Below are 21809 nucleotides of genomic sequence, written 5' to 3'. Positions count from 1 at the left end.
TACCAAAGCAGTTATTGCAGGGAAGTTTTTGGACATTTCTCTAAGAATGGTACAGGTCCTAACATCCCATAACTCCAGGGGTTTATCTTTGAATACAACTGCCAAATACTGTCTAAAATAAACAAAATTACTAAATAAACCTCTTTTTGCAAAATTTTCACAAGCAGTGCAAATAAAAAGTTCAGTAAATCAGAAAACTCAGATGACACATTCTAAACAAAGAGAATTTAAACTAACCTTTAGCCCTCATGATTAACAGTCCTAAGAAGGTAAAGCTCTAAAATGACCTATGAGAGCCACATAGCCATAAGTAGGCAAGGAGCCCAGCTCAGAATGATGAGAAAAGGCATGAGTTCACATCCTGGTGCCACATATTACAATAACCCTCCTGAGGCTCAATTTTCTCATCAACACATGAAAATACCACTACTTACATCAATGGATTGATTGGTATGCAGGTTACGGTAAAAATTAAATGAAAAAGTAAGTAAAGTTTCTATCATGCCGACAGTGAGGAAATGTGACAGAGTAGGAAGATCCCTGTAGCGCAGTGTTATCAAAGGACTCCCACTTGATAATTATGTGACCTCAGACAAACCATGTGACCTTCTGAGTTTTATTCTGCTTATCTTTAAAATGGCAACACCTGTCTTACATACCTCACTAAATACTGTAAGGATAAAAATAAACAAAAACGACCAGCACACATGAAAGACTTTTATAAACCGTGATGGATTATACAAATGCAAAATGTTACATTTTTTATTATATCTAATATAAAAACAAGTAAAGGCGTGTATGTAAATAACTAATATAAAAGAGAATCTGGTAAATGCTATAAAGATTCACTATGAAAGTTGAGATTAATTTTGACAATAGGAAAATGGCATTCTAGGCAGAGTTACAAGTGTGATAAATGGCAAAAGACAGGAAAGGACACAGGGTGTTTGGGGGAACATGCTGTTTGAAATGCAAAGTATGTGAGAGCAATCATCATGAGAAAGAAGGCTAAAATGTGAATTTTGGATTCACATTATAAAATCCCTAAGACACCCTAAAATGCAATGCTAGCATGTGCAGAGATTCATCCCGCAGAGAAGAGCAGATCACTGAGTTTTGAAGCAGTGGTGATAATGTGACCAGTTGTTTAAGATGTATTAATTTAGTAGGCTTGTGTAGAGTCAAGACTGACTGGAAATAGAAGAGACTGGAGTCCAAACAGTTTGAACAATTCTCAAACTTCTTAGTCCCAGGACTCCCTTACGTTTAAAAGAATTATTGAGGCTCTCCTCCAAAGAACTTTTGTTCTTATGTGGGTTATACTAACTGATATTTTGCATATGAGAAATTAAACCTAATATAATTATAAACTATATAATTCACTCAAAATGAAAAAAAGAGAAAATAACTACCAAGATGGTAGATGAAAACATATGCCATATTCGTAATTACATTAAATATGAATAATTTAAATAATGCAATTAGAAGCAAAGATTATCAGATCAAACAGTAAAACAAGTCCCTATTATATGCTCTCTGTAAGAAATCAACTTTAAAGACAGAGATAAGTTACAAATAGGAGGAAGGAAAAAGATATACCATACAAACACTAATCAAAAGAAAGCTAGAGTGGCTATACTAATCAGACAAATCGGACAAACTTCTGAACAAAGAATATTAACAATGATAAAGAAGTCAATGAATCAAAAGGATATGACAGGCATGGCAGTCAAGGAAACAGAAAACAGAAAACCACAGAGAAAAATCAAATAAACCACAGAAGTTTCTTTGAAAAAATTAATAAAATTGACATAATTTACTGATTATCAGAAATGAAAGAGACATTACTCAGATCACACAGCCATTAAAAGAATAAGGGAATTATTATGAACAAGCTTATATCAATAAATTCAACAACTTCAATGAAATGAATGGACAGATTACTTGAAAGACACCAACTACCAAAGCGTACTGAAAGAAATATATATATATAACCTGAATAGTTTGGCATCTATGAAAGATGAGTTTATATTTAAAAACTTTACTGCAAAAAAAATTCTAGGCCCAGATGGGTTCCTCAGTGAATTCGCCCTATTTAAGGAAGAAATAATATCAATTCTACACAAACTCGCCTAGAAAAAAGAAGAGGAGGAAATATTTCAGAATGCATTTTACAAGGCCATTACCCTGATTCCAAAACCAGTCAAGGATATTACACAAAAACTAGACCAATATCCTTCATGAACTCAGATGCAAAAATCCCTAATAAAGTATCAGTAAATCAAACCCAACAATATATCAAAATATTAGCAAATCAAATCCACTAATACATCATGACCAAGTGGAGTTTATCCCAGGAATGTCAAGTTTAACATCTGAGAAATCAAGCAATATAATTCACCATATGAAGCCAACTTAAAGAACAAAACAATAACACACCAAATGATGATGTCCATAAATGCAGAAAAAGCATATGACAAAATTCAACACCTACTCAATGATACAGAGTTTCAGCAAACTAGGAACAAAAAAACTTCCTCAACCTGATAAAGGGCATCTACATGTATCTACAACAATATCTTTCTAGATATGTCTCCTCAGGCAAGGGAAAGAAAAGCAAAAATAAACAGATGGGATTACATCAAAATAAAAAGCTTCTGCACAGCAAAGGAAACAATAAATAAAACAAAAAAGACAACCTACCGAATGGGAGAAGATATTTGTAAATGATATATCCAATAAGGGGTTAATATCCAAAAATATATAAAGAACTCATACAACTCCCCAACAAAAAGACAAACAACCTGATTAAAAACTGGGCAGAGGAGGTGAACAGACTTTTCCCCAAAGACATACAGATGGCACGTGAAAAGATGTTCAACATCACTAATTACTTGGAAATGCAAATCAAAACCATAATGAGATATCACTTCACACCTGTCAGAATGGCTATTATCAAAAAGATAAGAAGTAAGTATTGGTAAGGACGTGGAGAAAAGGGAACCCTCAGTTGGTGGAAATGTAAATTGGTGCAGCCACTATGGAAGACAGGATGAAGATTCCTAAAAAAATTAAGAATAGAACTACCATATGATCCAGTTATCCCACTTCTGGGTATTTATCCAAAGAATACAAAAACACTAATCTGAAAAGACACCTGCATCTCCCATGTTCATCATCACATTAATTACAATAGCCAAGATACAGAATCAACTTAAGTGCCCATCAACAGAGGAATGGATAAAGAAGATGTGGTATATATATATATATATAAAACAATGGAATATTATTCATCCATAAAAAGAATATCCTGCCATTTGCAACAATGTGAATGGACCATAAGGGTATTATGCTAAGTGAAATAAGTCAGAGGAAGACAAATACCATGTGATTTTACTCATATGTGGAATATAAAAAAATAAACAAATTTAAAAAACCAAACCAAATAAAAATAAACAAGTAGATACAGAGAACAGAGCAGTGGTTACCAGAGGGAAAGAGGTAGGAAAGAGGGCAAAATGGGTAAAGGAGATCAAATGTATGGTGACCGATGGAAAATAAATTTTTGGTGGTGAGCACGCTGTAGGGTACACAGAAGTATAAATACAGTGTTGTACACATGAAACTTACATAATGTTATAAATAAATATTACCTCAGTAAAAAGTTAACTATTTCAGTATATAAATAATAATTGAAAATCGAAATAAAAAAAGAAAAAACACCATTTATAATAGCATCAAAGAAAAAGCAAAAAATAATTCACAAATGATGTGTAAGACCTATAAGCTGGAAACTACACAGTATCATTGAAAGAAATTAAAGAACTAAATAAGTGGAGAGATACACCACGTTCACGAATCACAAAACTCGGGAGACGTCAATTCCTCCCCATGTTGATCCATGGATGCAATGCAATGAAAATCAAAATTCTAGGAAGCTTTGTGGTAAAACTGATAAGTTGAGTCTAAAGTTTATATGGAAAGGCAAAGAGCCTCGAAAAGCTAAAGCAATTTTAAAAACAATTTCAGAGTGTTTACTCCTTCTTTCTTTGTTCTTTTGATTAGTTTTCATTCAGTCTCTATTGTCAATAATCCTGCTTTACATTTATTTTCCCTTGGAACAAAAAACTCAGAAACTTACTGGAATTAGATCTAAATTACAAATAAGGAAAATGAATTCTTTTACTCAGTAAACCCAAACTGAGGTGGAAGTTGAAATAAGAATTTCACCAGATAACAAATAACATTTCTTAGTGAGTGACAGGCATTTATACCAACATAGCTATAGTGGAACACAATGGGGTTACTGGTCTTAGTAATCTAATGAAATGTTAAGGTTCAGATAAGTTACCCTGTCTTTTTAGAAGTGGAGAATTAAAAGCAATAGCAACTTAATTTTACGACTGAAATATTTTCTTTGCTATGGCTGCACATCATAGTTTGCTATCACTAAGAAATTCTATATGCATGCATGCATACTCTCACTTTCTTAAAGATAAAAAAATCCTTGAGATTACCTTGTGAGAAGACCAGAGAATTTTTTTTTAGGATGACACTTACTTCAAATGAGATACTTTAATCATTTCGATGGGCGATTCATCATTACCTCGTTCACCACGAAAAGCAATGCTCCTACCTTTAATTGCAAATATTAAAAGGTAAAAAAGCACATAAAACATGTAAGAAACTAAAAGCTGTACCAATGTAATTTGATCAGTGCTACCCTCTATTCCTGTTCCCTCTTCCATTTGCTTCTAAGCTGTTTCTAATAATCTAAATTCAAAAGTATTCTCAAGTATTCAAAACTATTACAAGTTAAAGACCAACAGTATATTACTTACATTCAAATATCTACTTTATAAAAAGATATTTTCTTTTTTTATAGAATTTCTTGAAGTCCTTCTGCGGTTTCTTTCAAATAATTTAATCTTAGAAATTTAGAAATGCCAATTTCTAAAGTTTTAATGCATCTCTGGTAAAGCAACTGCTTACTGTAAAAACTACTGGTACATTCAAGGTAATATAAATATTTTCATGTTTACAAATACTAATTAGTGGAGAAAACACTCTCTGAACAGGTATTTAAGATTTCTTGTCCCATGTGCAAAATACTCAACTACAATATTTTGACATGTTCCTATCAAAAGGTCTCTATAAACTGAAACTGGGGAATATTAAGAATTAGTTAATAGCCAAAGAAGCTAAATGGTTTTCTATAACTTAAAAAATGCAAGTTCTACTTTATGTTTGAACAAATATACATATTTTTTGGCTGCATTGGGTCTTTGTTGCTGCACGTGGGCTTTCTCTAGTTGTGACGAGTGGGGGCTGCTCTTCATTGTGGTGTGTGGGCTCTCACTGTGGTGGCTTCTCTTGTTGCAGAGCATGGGCTCTAGGCGCACAGGCTCAGTAGTTGTGGCACACAGGCCCTAGAGCGTGCAGGCTTCAGTAGTTGCGGCACATGGTGTCAGTAGTTGTGGCGCGCAGGCTCAGTAGTTGTGGCTCAAGGGCTTAGTTGCTCCATGGCATGTGAGAGCTTCCCGGACCAGGGATCGAACTCATTTCCCCTGCATTAGTAGGTGGATTCTTAACCACTGTGCCACCAGGGAAGTCCCTGAGCAAATATATTTTAATATCTTTTCCTAGATTTCTATTACATTAAACAAAAGAGAGAACATACTCAATTCAAAGACAAGTGGATGCCTATATGCCTCCCTGCTCTTCAATGCCATCAAACAGGAGCTCACTATTATTATTCACCAAACACCCTACATCCTTTCCTGGCTCTGCTAGTCGGCTGCCCTCCTTAGAAGACAAGGCTGTAAAAGTCTATAATCTATGAATTTAAATGTCCCACCTAAAAAGTCAGTAACTATTACTTAGAAATTTGTTCCTCAAAAATAAATCTGTGAAAGACAGATTTTAAGTTATCTAACAGTCCTAGACCTGAGCTGATTAGAAAAAACTGAACAGGCATTTTTTTAGTGAATGATACTACAGAACAGCATTTCATCCCTGGGCTACCATGTACCTACAGTGACCAGTGCCAGTTTATTGGCAACTCAGGAATGTAGGGATAGGGGTCACCAGGCAGGTCATTTCCAATTTGACTAGAGCAACACTGGACTAAAGTGGGGCTAATTCTTTGAGGTTTAGTAACATACTCTGATAAGTAAGAACAACTATAAATTAGAAATATATATTGAGAATACAAGGAAGCAACCATATATATGATTTATTATACACACAGGTAACTTATTAGTTAAAACTATCTACATATATTCATATTGCTAAGCCATTTTAAAAAAAACTCCCCACAATTTTGTAAAAAAAAAAAAAAAAACTATTTGAAATCATTCCATGTGCTATATATAAAATAATATAAAACCTTCACCTTACTCTATTTTCAAGTTCGTATTTTGAAACTCACTGGGCTATAGGTTTTTAACAATTGTGAACAGGTTACTTTACTGGAATATTTCCTATTGTAAAGTCTTTAAACTCCGAAATTAAGTTTTCCTATTTAGCCAGCCAGAGATTATCAAAAGTTTTAAATTTAAGCATTTAAAAAGAATCCTTATTTATAAGATTTTTAAGGGTTTCACGCAAAGGCCAAAATTTTTAAAAGAGAATCTAATAAAGTGTAACTACAAAGATTGATTTTAAAACTGTACTTCTGGTTACCTACAACAATGTACTTGAAAGTACAACTGATACCATATTTCTGAATCTGTCCATTCAGGCTAATGGTACTCCATTTACCATGCACTTGTGTTAACGTAATTTGCATACAATGATGAGTCTTTTCTAAGGCAATTATTAAAGAACAACCAAAATATGGCTATATAAACATAGAATATATAAAAATGAATATATAAATGAGAAAAAATTCCAAGGTGAAAGAAAGTACTTTGGAACATGTTTTATAAATAGCAACATCTTTGATCAATATGACGGTACCATTTTAAATATCGTAATAGTCTAAATACACAAACCTGTTGGAAGATCAACCAGCTGAAGTTCGTTCCTCACTAATCCCATGTTGTTTGGTGTTGAAGTAGAAAAAGAAAGAAAACCAGTTAAACTCGTCCATTCAATACCCCTATAATGAGAAATTAAACAAAGATTAATCTAATATTCTTTTTTTGTCTGAAAAATTTATTTGAAAAATAAGTTTTTTCTATGACCTAAATTTTATTATACAAGTTAATTAAGGAGTTATATTAATATGACATTTATTTGAGGCTATATTATCATACATTTCCAACATATATAAAATTATTTCTAATAAAACTTTATCTCCAAATCCAATAAAGACAGGTTATCAGAATTCATAGCACTAAAATAGCTATTAAAATCTGGCAAAGGAGTCACATCACAGTATTTGCCAAGAATTCCACTGTTTAAAAACAAGTGGTACAGAAATATTCTGAGCAGACTGCTTAAAGTTGAGTACACGTAGGAACTTTATCAAATTTTATCAAAACTCTTAGTTGGTTAGGAAGCAGAAATTCCTGAAGCAAACAATACAAACTGAGCTATTAGATTTGGAAGTGGATGAACGTTCCAAACAGTATGTCAATTAGAGGAAAGCATGAAAGAAAAATCAGAGACGTATGACAAGACAGTAACCTATCATAATGTCCTGGGAGTCCCCTTTATTTGGGACTGATAGTAGGTGAGTCCATGTTTTTTTCCCACTAACATAACTGGCTTCACCATCAATGGAAAATGGGGGGACCCAGGACAAGCGGATTCATCAGAGTCACAAAAAGAAGTGAGAAACACTACTATTACCCTGCATTGCTTACAAGGTAATAGAGCTGACTGGGAGGCAAGTCTAAACCTCTGTTCTATATGCAATTGCTCATCAGCATTTACAGGACAACCATTTTTAACAATGACATAACGTCTATGGCTGCTTTCACGATACAATGGCAGGGCTGAGTAATTGTGACAGAAGTTTTATGGCCTACAAAGCTTAAAATATTCGCCATCTGTCCTTTACAGAAAATGTTTGCTGACCTCTGATCTAGGTTTTCCACTTCTACTCCAATTTGAATGCTGTTGCTAGATTTAGCATTAATACTGCTCTGAACATGTCTCTCACCTGCCCAAGAAAAGGTATCAATACAATGGCTCCTGCATCAAATCCAAACTCTTCTGTGTGACTTTCAAAGCCATTCAGCATGAAACTTACCTCTCCATCAACTGAACCTTGTGTTAAAAAGGTTCGGATGTTAAAAACCTTGCTATTTTAACTAGAGTAAGCTTTTCCTCACTGACCCCTGTGTACCCATCTACTTGTCTTTTCTCAGAGGAGCAAAGATAATCCCAAGAGAACTGAAAATAATATTTGCAACAGCAGGGAATTACTGTAGTTATCAATTTATAACTCTTCAAATGTAAAGTTGTGTTAAAACACTCAGATTAGGCTGCTAAAAACGGAGAACTCTTGAGAACTTTCATGACTGGAACGACCCCTCTCCTTCCCTCTTCAGATACTATCTAGCATCAAGTCCCAGCTCCAGCACTTACTAGCTCTGCTCCTCTACCTCTCAGTTTCCTCATCTGCTGTGCAGGAGTAATAACACTGAGTGCACAGAGAAGGCCTGGCACAGAGTAAGCACTGTGTGTATTCATAATCACCATCAATAATTACTCTTATTTCAAGATCTAACTCAAGCCCTATTTCCTTCACTAGGCCTCCTCATTTACTATACTCAAACTGCACCGATAGAGACTACAATATAAGTTGGTTAATTATTCACTGGAAAAGCCCATTTGTCTTGTTTCTCTTTCTTTCCCCTAACACATAGTACTCATTAATTTTTCTACTGAGAGTGGACAAAAGGAAACAAGAATCATTTTGAACTTCTGTTCTCTAAATAAGTCTGGTAGCTTCAATCAGATCTGTTTACCCACAGAAACCTTAAGATATACTTTCCAAGTCTTGCTGCTGGCAATCTGAACTACTTATACTCTAGTATAGTAATGCCACTACCTCTGGACAGTAAAAATTTCAGTCCTCCCACTTTTCATTTATTATTTTTAAAAATACATCTGTTAGGTACCCCATATATGCCAGTGCCTGTGCTATTAAGTACCCAGTACATGCTAGCGACTTTGCCAGGCTAGGGAATACAGCTGTGAATGAGATGGAGGTAACTGTTGTCCTTCAGGAGCCTACAATCTAGCAGAAGAGAGACATTATACAAGTGCATCCGGTATTATCTATCTCAAAAGAGAACAGTGCTGAGTTCAACAGGAGCTTGTAAGAGTCACATGGAATCTGGTCTCAGGGGCCAGGCTGGGCTTCCTGGGGAAACATTAAAGCTGAGACTCAAAAGGCAAACAGGGTTTTGCCTGAAAGCCTCAACAGCTTTCAGTGGAAACGACAGTGCGACTCATGGAGAAGCACTGCAGTAGACTGTAGTCTCTTAGAAGGGAGGTACCATGCCCTGTCTCTCTAAGCACGTGACAGGCACTCAGCAAATTCCGTTAGATTAAAAGAATGATGTCCAAAAAAAGCCTACCGTGCCTCCTTATGTTTCTAAGTGCCGTACATATTCAGAGAAGTGCTTTCCCCCCAGTTTACAGGATGTCCCAGTGTTCAGGATATAGCAGAACATGGGTGGCTGCTTATTTATAATCGAGCACCACAAGTGTGCTGCCTTTGAGCAGATTCCAGCAGCAGCCTGTACATCTGACTCCTACTGATCAACTAAAGAAAATAAAAATCGAGTTGGACTTCAGAGTGTATTAGATAAGGAGAGGATTATTTCTCAAAAGAAAAGAATGAAAACTCTTGTCAAACACAGCTGAGCACAACACTGCTTCCAGGATTAGAAAACCATTGTCTAGGTTTAACCACACACTGAGCTCTATAAAAACTCCTAAGAACAGCAGCTCATTTTCTGACTCAGTCTAAGTTTGTTTTGTAGCATTCCTTGCTACTGAACAATTGTAACCTTAGAATCTACCAATAGGGATTCAGTGTTCTGACTCCTATAGATTCCCAAGTTGGGCCTGTTCACCTGTATTGGGGATGCTACCTTAGCTACTTCTCAACACTGGGTGGCTGGGGGGAGCAGACACTTTCTGAAAGGTCTTGAAGTCCTACCGTTATATGAAACTAACTTCAGCAAATGTACAGACAGACAAAATAGAGATCATGTTACTTTCCACAAATTACTCAATGTGCTCAAAGCAATACTGAGTCAATCAGTGTTTTGATACCCATATAAACTACTGTTTTAACAATTTCTGACACTGAAAATAGTATTGGGCTATACTATTGTAATTTTAGCCTATTGGACAAAGACACCAACTAATAATATAAGAACTCTAATAATCTAAGAAAACCTATATGTACCACTCTACATTATTTACTTCTAGGTATCTTCCACTAGATTATAAGCTTCCCAGGTTTCGTCTGTTTACAGGCATACAGAAGAGGCTCAATATATATTTCATATTTGTAAAGCATAACTGGTTAAAACATCATAGCTTTCAAAAAACGCATAGATGCAACTATCTGTAGTTAGGCAGTACCAGGCCATATGTATGCTAAAGACTGAAATACTTAAGATTGAAGTGGTTTTTAAAAACACTTTTAGTACTAAGTAGAAAAACAACTTTCTAAAGTTGGCCTTTAATTTGCATATGAGTATCTAGAACATACTGGGTTTACTGCTAATAAGTTCAGCAATTTTTATAGCACATCTGTGAAATTTTCATAATGGCTTTTAATTGTAATACTATAATTGCATTAATTGAAACACGAAGACAGCAGTATTTTAGCATCCTCTTGGGCACCATCTCTGGATGTAAAATGTGAATTATCTTCAAAATGGCAATTAAGAGGGAAAATTTATATTTAAAGAAAATGGAGCATACGCGCATGATTGTTCACGACACTAGCCTGACTGAGTAGCATACCCCTTAGAGTTGTTTGGTACCCCAAGCAACACATTATAAATAATCTTGGTGTCAATAACAAATATTATCATAACATGTGTGAGTCATGTATTTAGTGACATCTATGACCTGAACAATCCAGGATAACAATCTTACTTACAGCAAATAGCTCACTGATTTACTAGTTATCTTGTCTTTATTAGAGATTACATACTGTGGTGATCATTTCACAATATATACAAGTATTGAATTATTACACTGTACATCTGAAACTAATATATCTCAACTGTACCTCAATATAAATAAATAAACAAACAAATAAATAAATAAATAAGATTTCAGTGTTCCGAAAAAAATGACAATGTGCTTGATTTTCCAGAAGCATGTACCAAATTCCTGGCATTAATCCCGGCTTAGTCAACATTTTTATCTTATTGCCAAAATGTTTCCAACTAATCTATGTGAATATTTTAGCTGGAGATTTAGCACATGTATCCTAAGAGCTCAGTTCTGAAGCCTGAAACGCCTGGATTGAATTCCATGTACCTTTTCATGACTCCACAATACTCAGTTCTTCTTCTGTAAATTGGGAATAATAATAGTGCCTACTGCATAGAGTTCTAGTGAGGATTCAAGGAAACAATGCCTGAAAAGTATTAACACTTAACATAATCCTTAGAACAAATACTGATTAAATGGTGAGTTTTGACTGATTGGTGTTTGCCATAAAAGGGAACACTGCAAACAAAAGCCAGGGGTGAAAGGAAATGTCAAGAGAAGAAACGCAGACAGGAAAGAAAGGAAGAGAGAAGGTATCAGGGCAGCAGGGACTACTGGAAGGAGAGAGAAAGGATGAACAACAGCCTAGAAGGATCCAAGCAGTTACCTGTGTCTCTGCACCCCAAAAGCCTAACACTTTTGAAGACATTACTCCTCCATGTAGATGTATTTAGGGAGATACTGTAGGGGCATAGCATAAGGTGGCGATAAACAGTCACTCAGGCTGTACCAAAAAATCATGCACTTGAAAGAATAAGGCAACATAAACTCTTCAGAAACTTCCATCACAATCAGAGTTGTGATACTTCAAGGGTTGACCCTTCCCCATTTAGAAAACGCATTTATTCCGAATAATGTGCACACTAAGGGTTCACTAAGAATTTTAACGTACACATGAGAACTATAACTATAATATAATGTACAGAAGTGAGAAATGGCCTTTCGGATACATCTGTTCCAACACCATCAAAAAGTACTGGAAGATTAATAAATTTATATTATATATGTGTAACTTTACAATCCATCATTGCCAGGGCAAAGAAAGGAATATAGTCATGTGATCAGCAAGATAATGCTATGGAGCAGGTATGTATGTACTTTATTTTTATTTATTTTTAAAAAATTTTTATTGGAGTGGCATGTATGTACTTTAAAACAGAAAGCAAGAGTCATCCTTCTGTTCTGTTAGCCTTCCCTCAGATACCTCTGCATACAGAGAACTCATAAAACAGATCACATCTCAAAATGAAAGAATAAATGAGATTAATTAACAATTTAAATGACCTTATTCAAAATTTTCATGAGCAGTCCTACTGAGGGATCTTTACAGAAAAGGAAAACAAACTATATAAACTGGAACAAGGGAACAGAGTGATATCCAGTGAGAAAATAGCCTTGGCCTTAGGAGAAATAAATAAGATGCAGAAATAAAGTGAGAAAAATATTCTCCACTGCATAATGTTCTCTACAAAGTAAACAATTAGTACTCATCCTTAATGAACATAGCCATTAGTTGGACATGAATACGCATTACTCAAAGTTTTCAGTCAAATAATCACCACTGCAGAGTATTCAGTGTAGAAAAGTCCACAAGAACTTTTTTCTGGTATTACATATGTTTATAATCTCAATATCCCAATGACAGACTCACTTGACTTCACACGAGTGGATGCTTAATTCCTTGTGCAGCAGCCCACTGGTGAGATGGTAGACCAGGACAGAACCGTTACTTGTACCTATTAAAATGACATAGTAGAGGAGAATTAATCTAGTGGAAGTTCCAAATCTAACAAAAGTCTTTTCTCAAGATTTCAATTATTTTACAACATCTATATTTTATGAAAGGAACCCAAGCTAGGTGTGAAGAAAGAGTAAACTTCTCTGTCTTCCCTCTCATCAAAAATGGGCTTAGGGCTTCCCTGGTGGTGCAGTGGTTGACAGTCCGCCTGCCGATGCAGGGGACACGGGTTCGTGCCCCGGTCCGGGAAGATCCCACATGCCGCGGAGCGGCTGGGCCCGTGAGCCATGGCCGCTGAGCCTGCGTGTCCGGAGCCTGTGCTCCGCAACGGGAGAGGCCAGAACAGTGAGAGGCCCGCGTAACGCAAAAAAAAAAAAAAAAAAAAAAAAAAGGGCTTAATCTCATGTGCTCTGTAATCTTACCTAAATCCAGGGACAGATTTTCAAAGACTTCACAACCTAATTCAATACACACAAAATCTGAAGATGCACCTTCTTAAGCTTTTTGAATGTTTATTATAACTGATCCTCAAAAAGGCAACCTAGCAGAACTCATTAACCAGATTTCTCTAGTTTTCTTTACAAAGATTTTGGTTTTGTTCTGTCTTTAACATTAAACACATCATAAAGTAAAGCAAAGTACAGTGGTTCACTGTGGATTTTACAGTTAAAGAAGCCTGAGTTTAAGCCCTGGCTCTGCCCTATACTTTTGCAAATTACTTGCCCACACTACATTTGTGTTAGTATCCCTTTAACATGGGAATAATGGAAAATCTATTTGTTGGAGATTAAATGAGAAACATACGTAAAACACTTAGTACAACACTCTGCACAAAGTAAGTACATGATTATTACTATTTCTGTTATCACTGTAATTATGATTTGTAGTTATTATTATGCCTAAAGCTTCTCGTGGCCTCAGGTAACATGTCTAAATTTTAATTAGAAGAGACATGGCCACTTGAGAAAGTAACACTTTCTTGAGAAAGTAATGTTTCAGCCCTTAACATGTTTTTATAAGTCAAGCAAGAAAAGTGAACAATGTAAGTGGTTGCACAATCACTTTCTCACTGCACATGACTTAAAAGAATTAATGGATTCATACAAAGCAATAGAATGTAGAAATAATAATAATATAATAACAATAAATGTAAAAATGCTAGGCAATTTCCAATTTTAGCTAACTTGCTGAATTAAAGCTTCAGAAATTTCTTGCAAAACTATTCTAGAGAAATACAGTATTACACTTGCTTACTTTTATCACCTATTCTACAGTATCTTCTAGTACTGAGAAAATATCTAAAGAATTACTAAAACTTTTCAATTATCAGGTGTTCATAATAATCATATGATTTCTACATTCTGCACATTTTGATGATGTTGAAACTATGATTTAATACTTAAGGGGCCCAAGAAGAAGTAATTCTGGTTGAACTCTGCTTCTCTTTTCTAATGACTCTGCAAGACTTTAGGCACTTATATTTTTTGCTTTTACTTTGTTATTGTACTAAATTCAATAAATGACTTGCTATTCACTATATACCAGCACAATACAGCTTATTCTACAATGGAAATCTCAGAGCCTGACTCAGCTCTTGTTATCTAGCTATCCCAAGAAGTAATTTTCTCCAAGAAATTAATAAATTCCTAAATTGAAAGAGAAGGTATACTGACATTGTACAGAGATGTACATACTATGGTCACTGACCAATCCCAATTGAAACCTCAATGAGAATTTTAATATGAATCAATAGTTTCTAAAATAAAAATTAAACATCTATCTGCATTTATATAAATCTGGACACCTGTAAACGCAGACCACTGAACCTTAAAATTCAAATCACTTTCAAAAGATAATAATGGAAAAAATGGGAAAATAAGAGTAGTGCCAAACAGTAATACTCAAATGAGCCATTAGGGCTCACAAGTCAGCCATTAAGTTGAGACACACTGGCCATAAGGTCGGGTTTTCATTTTAGGAAAAAAAAGAATCACAAATCACATGTTTATAGACCTTCTGGGAAAAAGCCAGAAGTCAAACCAATAGCATCTTAAGAAAAATGTTGACAATTTCAAACAAATATATTATTGTTCAAAATTTTAGAGAAATGAATTTTAACCTTATGTATTTAGTAGCAAATAGAAATTTGGTCCTCTCTGTAAAAGAAATCAGGTTAATCCCATTACCATGAAATTACTGTGACAGCAAGTTGAAACCCAGACCAATTTCTTTTATCTACAACATAAAAATATGCAATTTCAACCCAAAAGGCAAATCTTTAGTTTATAAAGACAATAGCCACTTTAAACACAATAAAACCAGGTTTAACATACAATTCTTAGCACATGAAGAAACTTGCTATTATTAAACTATTAAGTGTGACTATATTATTAGTTAACAAAAACTAGTAACAAAATGACATGCACAGGAAGAGCTTGAGATGGTCCAAGAAAAGACAAGGAGTCTGGTTTCAGCATTACACAGGGACTTTCCTCCTGACATTTTAGAGATGTACCCATGGTGTCAGGGTCTCTATCATCTGGTGTCAGGTGAATGAGTTATCATTGTGATTAAAAAAGATTAATAGAACAGAAAAAAAAGTATTTCAAAATGAGTATTTATACAATTTCATTTAGCCTCTTCCTCCTCTTAAAGCATTTTAAAGGAGAATAAAGGATTTTCTAGTAACCAGGAAACTTAAATATCTTAAAAATGTAAAATAGACATTAAGAATTAAAAAAAGAACAGTTCCAATACTCACCAACAGCAAGCAATGGCTGATACATCTTGATATTTTTTGTGGTCAATGGTGGGCACATACGGATAGCAAACTGTGGTGAGGGCAGTCCTGAAAGCAGACCTGTTAGCAGGAATTTGAGTTGCACTTCTTGCAGAATGGAGCCTTTGGGATGTTCTTCCCCAGCAATTGCACTTTGCCCTGATTTGTAATAAAAAATACAAATATGCTAACTGTAACATACGCTGTTCTTAAAAATCTAAAGGAACTTTACAGTGGAAGTATACTCTTCAGGTCTAGAAGGTGTAATGTAGCACTCTAGTGCCTGTATCTATACACCGAGTCTTACTTGGCTATGGGACTTAAACTGCATCATCTAATATCTCAAAGGATAGGTTACTGCAGAGTATTGCTATCCAGAATTCAGGGACCTGTGTCTTCTAAGAAACACCATTTTAGCCAAAGTTCCTGGTATTAGGGCACCCAAGGCAAATCAAGAGGACTAGGGTTAGAGAACAGTTTCTGCAGCATGAGATATTACAGAGCATTCCTGTCTTACTGCCTTTCTAAAGGGTTACTTTTCAATCTGATGCTCTTTAAAGTGCACATAAAATTGGTAATCACAAATAGCAGGTTCAAAGAACTCATTTAGATTTCTAATAAGAAATCTTAATGTGTCAATGTAATTACAACATTTAAGCTTTATAATTACATATTTTTATATAAATAAGTAAAATAAAATTTAAATACATACTTATAATTACTAATATATAATATATAAACCATCACTAGTGACAGTTGTCTTAAATGGCATTATTTTTAGATACAGCGTTCGTACTTAGGTTATCAAATTTCAAACTAAAAAGATGATTCAAATAAAAACCATTCACAAAATGTGAATACAAAGTGTGCAACAAAATCAAAACCATTCACTAATAAGGGTATAAAAATTTTCTTCCTTTAAAGCACTACTGAATACTGGGATAAAGTTGTCAAAAGTACATATCAGGAATATGTGTGAGTATATATATATGTACACACACACACACACACACACACACTGTGAAAGGGAAGAATGAAATAATTACTAGAAGTGGGTGACGGGATTCTAACTAAACCTTTTAAAGCTGTAAAGTTGTTTTAGTAATGATGTTATTGTAAAATCGGTAAGATATACAGAAAAAAAAGGCCATCAGTTGAATCCAAATAAATGATTCCTTAGGATAAGCCATACAACTGGTATCAATCTTAGTAACAAAGATGGGGTCTAAAGGAATGGCAAGTTCTACAGGTAGGTACCATGTTTACCAACCCTTGGCAGCTTGGAGTTCACTTCAGGAAACTGCCATATTTCTCTCCAAGCATCTTCCATGTGAGGTGATTCACAAAGTAGGGCAGATTAGGCCTTACTAAGCAGCAGCCTTTACCCAATGAATATAAATCAGGCCTCTGTATTTAACTGAATTGCTTTCAATTACCACTAAGTACATAGTGAATTTCAAATTAAAAGTTTAATTAAAAGTTTAAATTTAAATGTTTTCAAGTAACAAAGATTTATTTAATACTTTTAAATCAACAACACTGTCAAGAACTGCTATACAATCTGTATCATTTTGTCTCCTAAAAAATGTAAGTTAGGGCTTCCCTGGTGGCGCAGTGGTTGAGCGTCCGCCTGCCGATGCAGGGGACACGGGTTTGTGCCCCAGTCCGGGAAGATCCCACATGCCGCGGAGCGGCTGGGCCCGTGAGCCATGGCCGCTGAGCCTGCGCATCCGGAGCCTGTGCTCCGCAACGGGAGAGGCCACAACAGTGAGAGGCCCACGTACCACAAAAAAAAAAAAAAAAATGTAAGTTATATCACTTAGATACCTAAACAGCATAAAATTACAAACTCCTACAGGCTCTGTATTACTGATTAGTTCTGTGCATCTGTGTTTATAATTCTTTTCACTTTAATATTTTATATTAAGTGCAGACAAGGTCAATTAACTTGGAAAATTGTGTAACTAATAAAATAAATTTTGCAAAACAATTATGTGTCTAAACTTCCTCATATGGATTTATGTCTAGAAGGTGAAAAGAATTTTAAGTATAAAAGTTAGTGTCACTGAGCACAAGGATTCCACAGCTGGCAGGAATTGTGAGAATACCAGGGTCTGGAGAGGTCTTGCTTAGATTACGGTGAAGCAGCCGGGACTAGATGCCATGGCCAAGGAGCAGACTCCAGACTGGGATGACTAGGTTCACACTTCCACTTATTGGCTGTGTAGTCCGGGGCAAGTTTTTTAATCCCCCTGGGTCTCAGTTCCCACATACATAAAATGGAAATAATAATAATAATAATAGTACCTACTTTGTAGGGTTGTTGAGCTAATACTTAAAGAGAATTTGGCACAGTATTTAACATGGTATTAAGCACTCAATAAATGTCATCTCTGATTAAGAAGATTAATAAGTTAATGCTGTTTCTAGTATATCATGGATCTTTACAGCATTTAAACAAAAGAACCTAGTAAATAATATCCATTTTCAATTACATTGTGGGAGAACAAATAGTGATAAAGAAAATCCTTTATAAACCACTAGCCACAATTTTAAAAGAATTAGACATCAGCACTGCTTGGCATATTTACAATTTCTAGTTGTATATATTTGAAACCACCAATCCTCATTCTTCCTTGAATATATAGTGGTCCTCTAATAATTAAATTAACTTTGAAGTAATGTATTATCTGCAAATAAATATTTGTTGAAATAAGAATTCCCAACGTGAAAATAAGAAAATGTAAGTCAAAAAGTTAAGACGATTTTTTCTAATACTGCTCAGTTACTTTATTCCTTCAATAAATACTTATCACACATCTAGAATGTGCAAGGCCCTGGGCTGAGCGCTGGGGATGCAAAGCTGAATCAAGCACTGTCCCACCCTTGTGAAGCTTATAATTTACTGTAGGGAAACAGACAAGTAAAATCACAACTACAATCAGCTGACGACTATGAGGGACCACATAAACCAGGCTTGGGAGGTTAAAGAAAGCAACACCTGAGCTGAATTTTGAATAAGGAGTAGCAGAAAGGGAGAGAGAGGAAGAGTGTGTTCAATTCTGAGCTGAAGGAGCAGCGAGCATGGAGGAGGAGGTATGGTATTGCCCAGCAAGGGCTATATATGCAGCATCCAGATGCCTCATGCCATCTCTTTCATTTAGATCAGAGTCCCTCATGAACGAACATTTTCTAATTCCAGCACTACAATAATAGTCTATAATACTTCAGGTACTGTTATGCTTAAATATTTTATACCCCTCTGATTTATTTAGGAAAGAATAAGTCTACATTTTAGTTTTCTGAAGTATTAACTTTGACTTTACAATAACTACAACCACTGACTATTAATTTTGCCCTTCAAAAAGTATACCTAACATAAAAGTGAGAGAAAAAAAAAAGCAGTTTACCAATCATGTTATCTAAGGAGAGGTCTGGGAGTTTATTCTGTAGCACTCCTACAGGAATTCCACAGAAAGACACGGGTGAATACAAAGGTGACACGCCAGAACTACTGCAAAGACAGAATAATTAGATGGTTCTTACATATTTAAAACATATTTAAAACCTGGTTCTTACATATTTAAAACCTGCATCCCATGTTAGTAACTCAAAATACTAATTTTAGATCATAGTATTCTATCAATTTTTACAGTATTCATTAATCTAACCCATAGGTGAAATATCTCTAGCAGGTTTACATAATCTCCTAATAATCTAAAGTCTTAATTATCAATTTAAAATATTTTTTTCAGAAAAAAGGTCCGGCTATTTTTATATGATTCTGGTACTCTAAAGAAAGGGGGAAACAAAGCAAAACAAAAAAGAGATCCTATTGGTTCATTTACCTGTTCCGTGAATTTCGATTACAAACGGCAGACTTCAGTTCCCATATCATAACCCTGCCATCACTCACTATGAGGGCAGCTGCATTCTCATTGACAGGACAACACACCATACTGAAGGGACGGACAGTTTTTGTCACCCTGATTGCATCACACTGGCTTCGTAAATCATAGGTAAGCTCCTGGACAGGATCTGGATCTTAACAGAGTATAGTTTTCTTTTAAATATTAGAGAGCAAACATATCAATGTCACTGCTACTTGTTTTAATTTAAATAATACCTCAACCAAAAAGAATATCATCCCTTCACTAATGCAAAGTTTGTCAAAAATGGCTTCCCTGGGCTTCCCTGGTGGCGCAGTGGTTGAGAGTCCGCTTGCCGATGCAGGGGACGTGGGTTCGTGCCCCAATCCGGGAAGATCCCACATGCCGCTGAGCGGCTGGGCCCGTGAGCCATGGCTGTTGAGCCTGCGCGTCCGGAGCCTGTGCTCTGCAGCGGGAGAGGCCACAGCAGTGAGAGGCCCGCGTACCGCAAAAAAAAAAAAAAAAAAAAAAAATGGCTTCCCTGTTTACAATTACTAATTTCTTCAGGATATAAAGAAAATTTACTTAATGACCGTCTACACCAAGTTTAATTTCCAAAATAACAATTATTATCAAAATAGTCTAATATTTTTAAAATAAAGGAAATTCTTTGAAAAAGGATCAACAGTAATATATGATTAAATAATTAACAGTGCACTTGTAGCCCAACATAATTTACTGTGGTCTACAATAAGCCTGAGAATAATTATACTTTATAAAAGATGTGAAAGTCACTTTCACCTTTACATAGTACATCATTCCATAAAAACATTAGTTTTGTTCTCCAGGATAAGATTGAAACTGACAACTGAATGCCCTGGAGACTTACTAACCTGTTACTTTACCATGGAAATCCTAAAGCAGAGAAGTCAAAGGGGTGTAATAATAAAGGTATATACAAGGTTGGACTTGTGCTAAAGAAATACTCACAAAAGATAACATCCACTTAGCTCATGGATATAATCAAGAAGGGATTACAAAATATTACTATCTTTGCAGCCTACAAGAGGCGCACTGTTATAATACTCAGGGATTATCTTGGGCCTGGGTTTTTATGCCTCATGTTATAACCATATTCTACTTTCTTAAGGCAAGGATTATTATTAACTCCATGCTTTGGTGAGTATTTGCCACATGAAGCTTTATAAAATCATTCTGAAGAAAAATATAATTAACATTATTGTGAGATATAAACTCACCTGGTTCTTCATTTGAAGTGGTGAAAATACTATTGTAAGATCTTCGAACACGTAAGGTTATACAACCATTTTCATGTAGGCAAAATAAACCATCACGCTGAAAGCAGGGTATTACCTTTAAATAGATGATGTATTTGTTTTTAAAAACAATAGATTTTAAAAGTATATACGGTGAGATTCATAAACTCATATTTAGAGAATATGGGCAGAAAAAACCCCAAAACACAAAAATACACATATAATCCCCTAGTTTTAAAACTAAATGAACATTTAAAATATCCATTAATAATCCTAAAACAATCTGTCTTTATCCATGTAACTTAAATAGTTCAGTACATATCTCCACATCAGTCAGAAGAATTTCTAGGGTTAAATCAAACCAATCTAAAGTGCAGAAAAATAAGGAATGTAAAATAACATTGTTAATCTTTAAATAAATAGAAAAAGAGAAAGTAAGACTAAGGACTTTTGCAAAATTATGGTTTTTCTCTATATAATTCATAATCAACTTGTGGTAATATAATTTATAAGTTGTAGATACCTGCAGAAATGGAACTCCTGTTCGTTCTATTGCAATCACACCCACTGTCTGATTCACCTCAAGGTCAAGGATTAAAATCTCTCGAGGATAGAGGAGCAACATGTGATTCCTTTTGGAAGGCAGGTATGCCAACTGAAGGCAATCATTGAGAGTTATGAATTCAGCACTGAAAAAAGTAAACATTTACTTCAGGCACCAAGAAATGAGTCAGGCTCACAAATGAATTTATTCATGAAACAGAAACAGACTGAGAGAAGCAGAAAACAAAATTATGGTTACCAAAGGGGGAAGGAGGTAGGGGAGGGGTAAATTAAGCGTTTGGGATTAGCAGACAAACTACTATATATAAAACAGATAAACAACAAGGTCCTACTGTGTAGCACAGGGAACTAGATTCAATATCCTGTAATAAACTATAATGGAA

The 21809-nt window shown here is 35.1% G+C and overlaps 1 protein-coding gene across 3 annotated transcripts in view; it reads right to left on the bottom strand.

Annotated features, from left to right (window-relative positions):
• Positions 1-21809, bottom strand: part of WDR11 (WD repeat domain 11) — a 55216-nt gene that overhangs the window by 19495 nt on the left and 13912 nt on the right. For 2 of the 3 annotated variants that reach the window (XM_032608519.1, XM_032608517.1), the window contains exons 6-14: positions 21386-21551; positions 20845-20959; positions 19565-19760; positions 19127-19230; positions 15699-15875; positions 12851-12935; positions 6996-7102; positions 4561-4636; positions 4-112 (exon numbers count right to left, since the gene is read on the bottom strand). In XM_032608519.1, the coding sequence (XP_032464410.1) occupies positions 4-112; positions 4561-4636; positions 6996-7102; positions 12851-12935; positions 15699-15875; positions 19127-19230; positions 19565-19760; positions 20845-20959; positions 21386-21551 (1135 nt within the window). The remainder of the gene's footprint in view (positions 1-3; positions 113-4560; positions 4637-6995; positions 7103-12850; positions 12936-15698; positions 15876-19126; positions 19231-19564; positions 19761-20844; positions 20960-21385; positions 21552-21809) is intronic. The other variant, XM_032608518.1, reaches the window with a different exon arrangement.

The sequence above is a fragment of the Phocoena sinus genome, chromosome 16 (genome assembly GCF_008692025.1).
Source record: "Phocoena sinus isolate mPhoSin1 chromosome 16, mPhoSin1.pri, whole genome shotgun sequence".
Lineage (NCBI taxonomy): Eukaryota > Metazoa > Chordata > Mammalia > Artiodactyla > Phocoenidae > Phocoena > Phocoena sinus.
The sequence above is the reverse complement of the archived record's forward strand: the minus strand, read 5'-3'. Positions and strand labels throughout refer to the sequence as shown.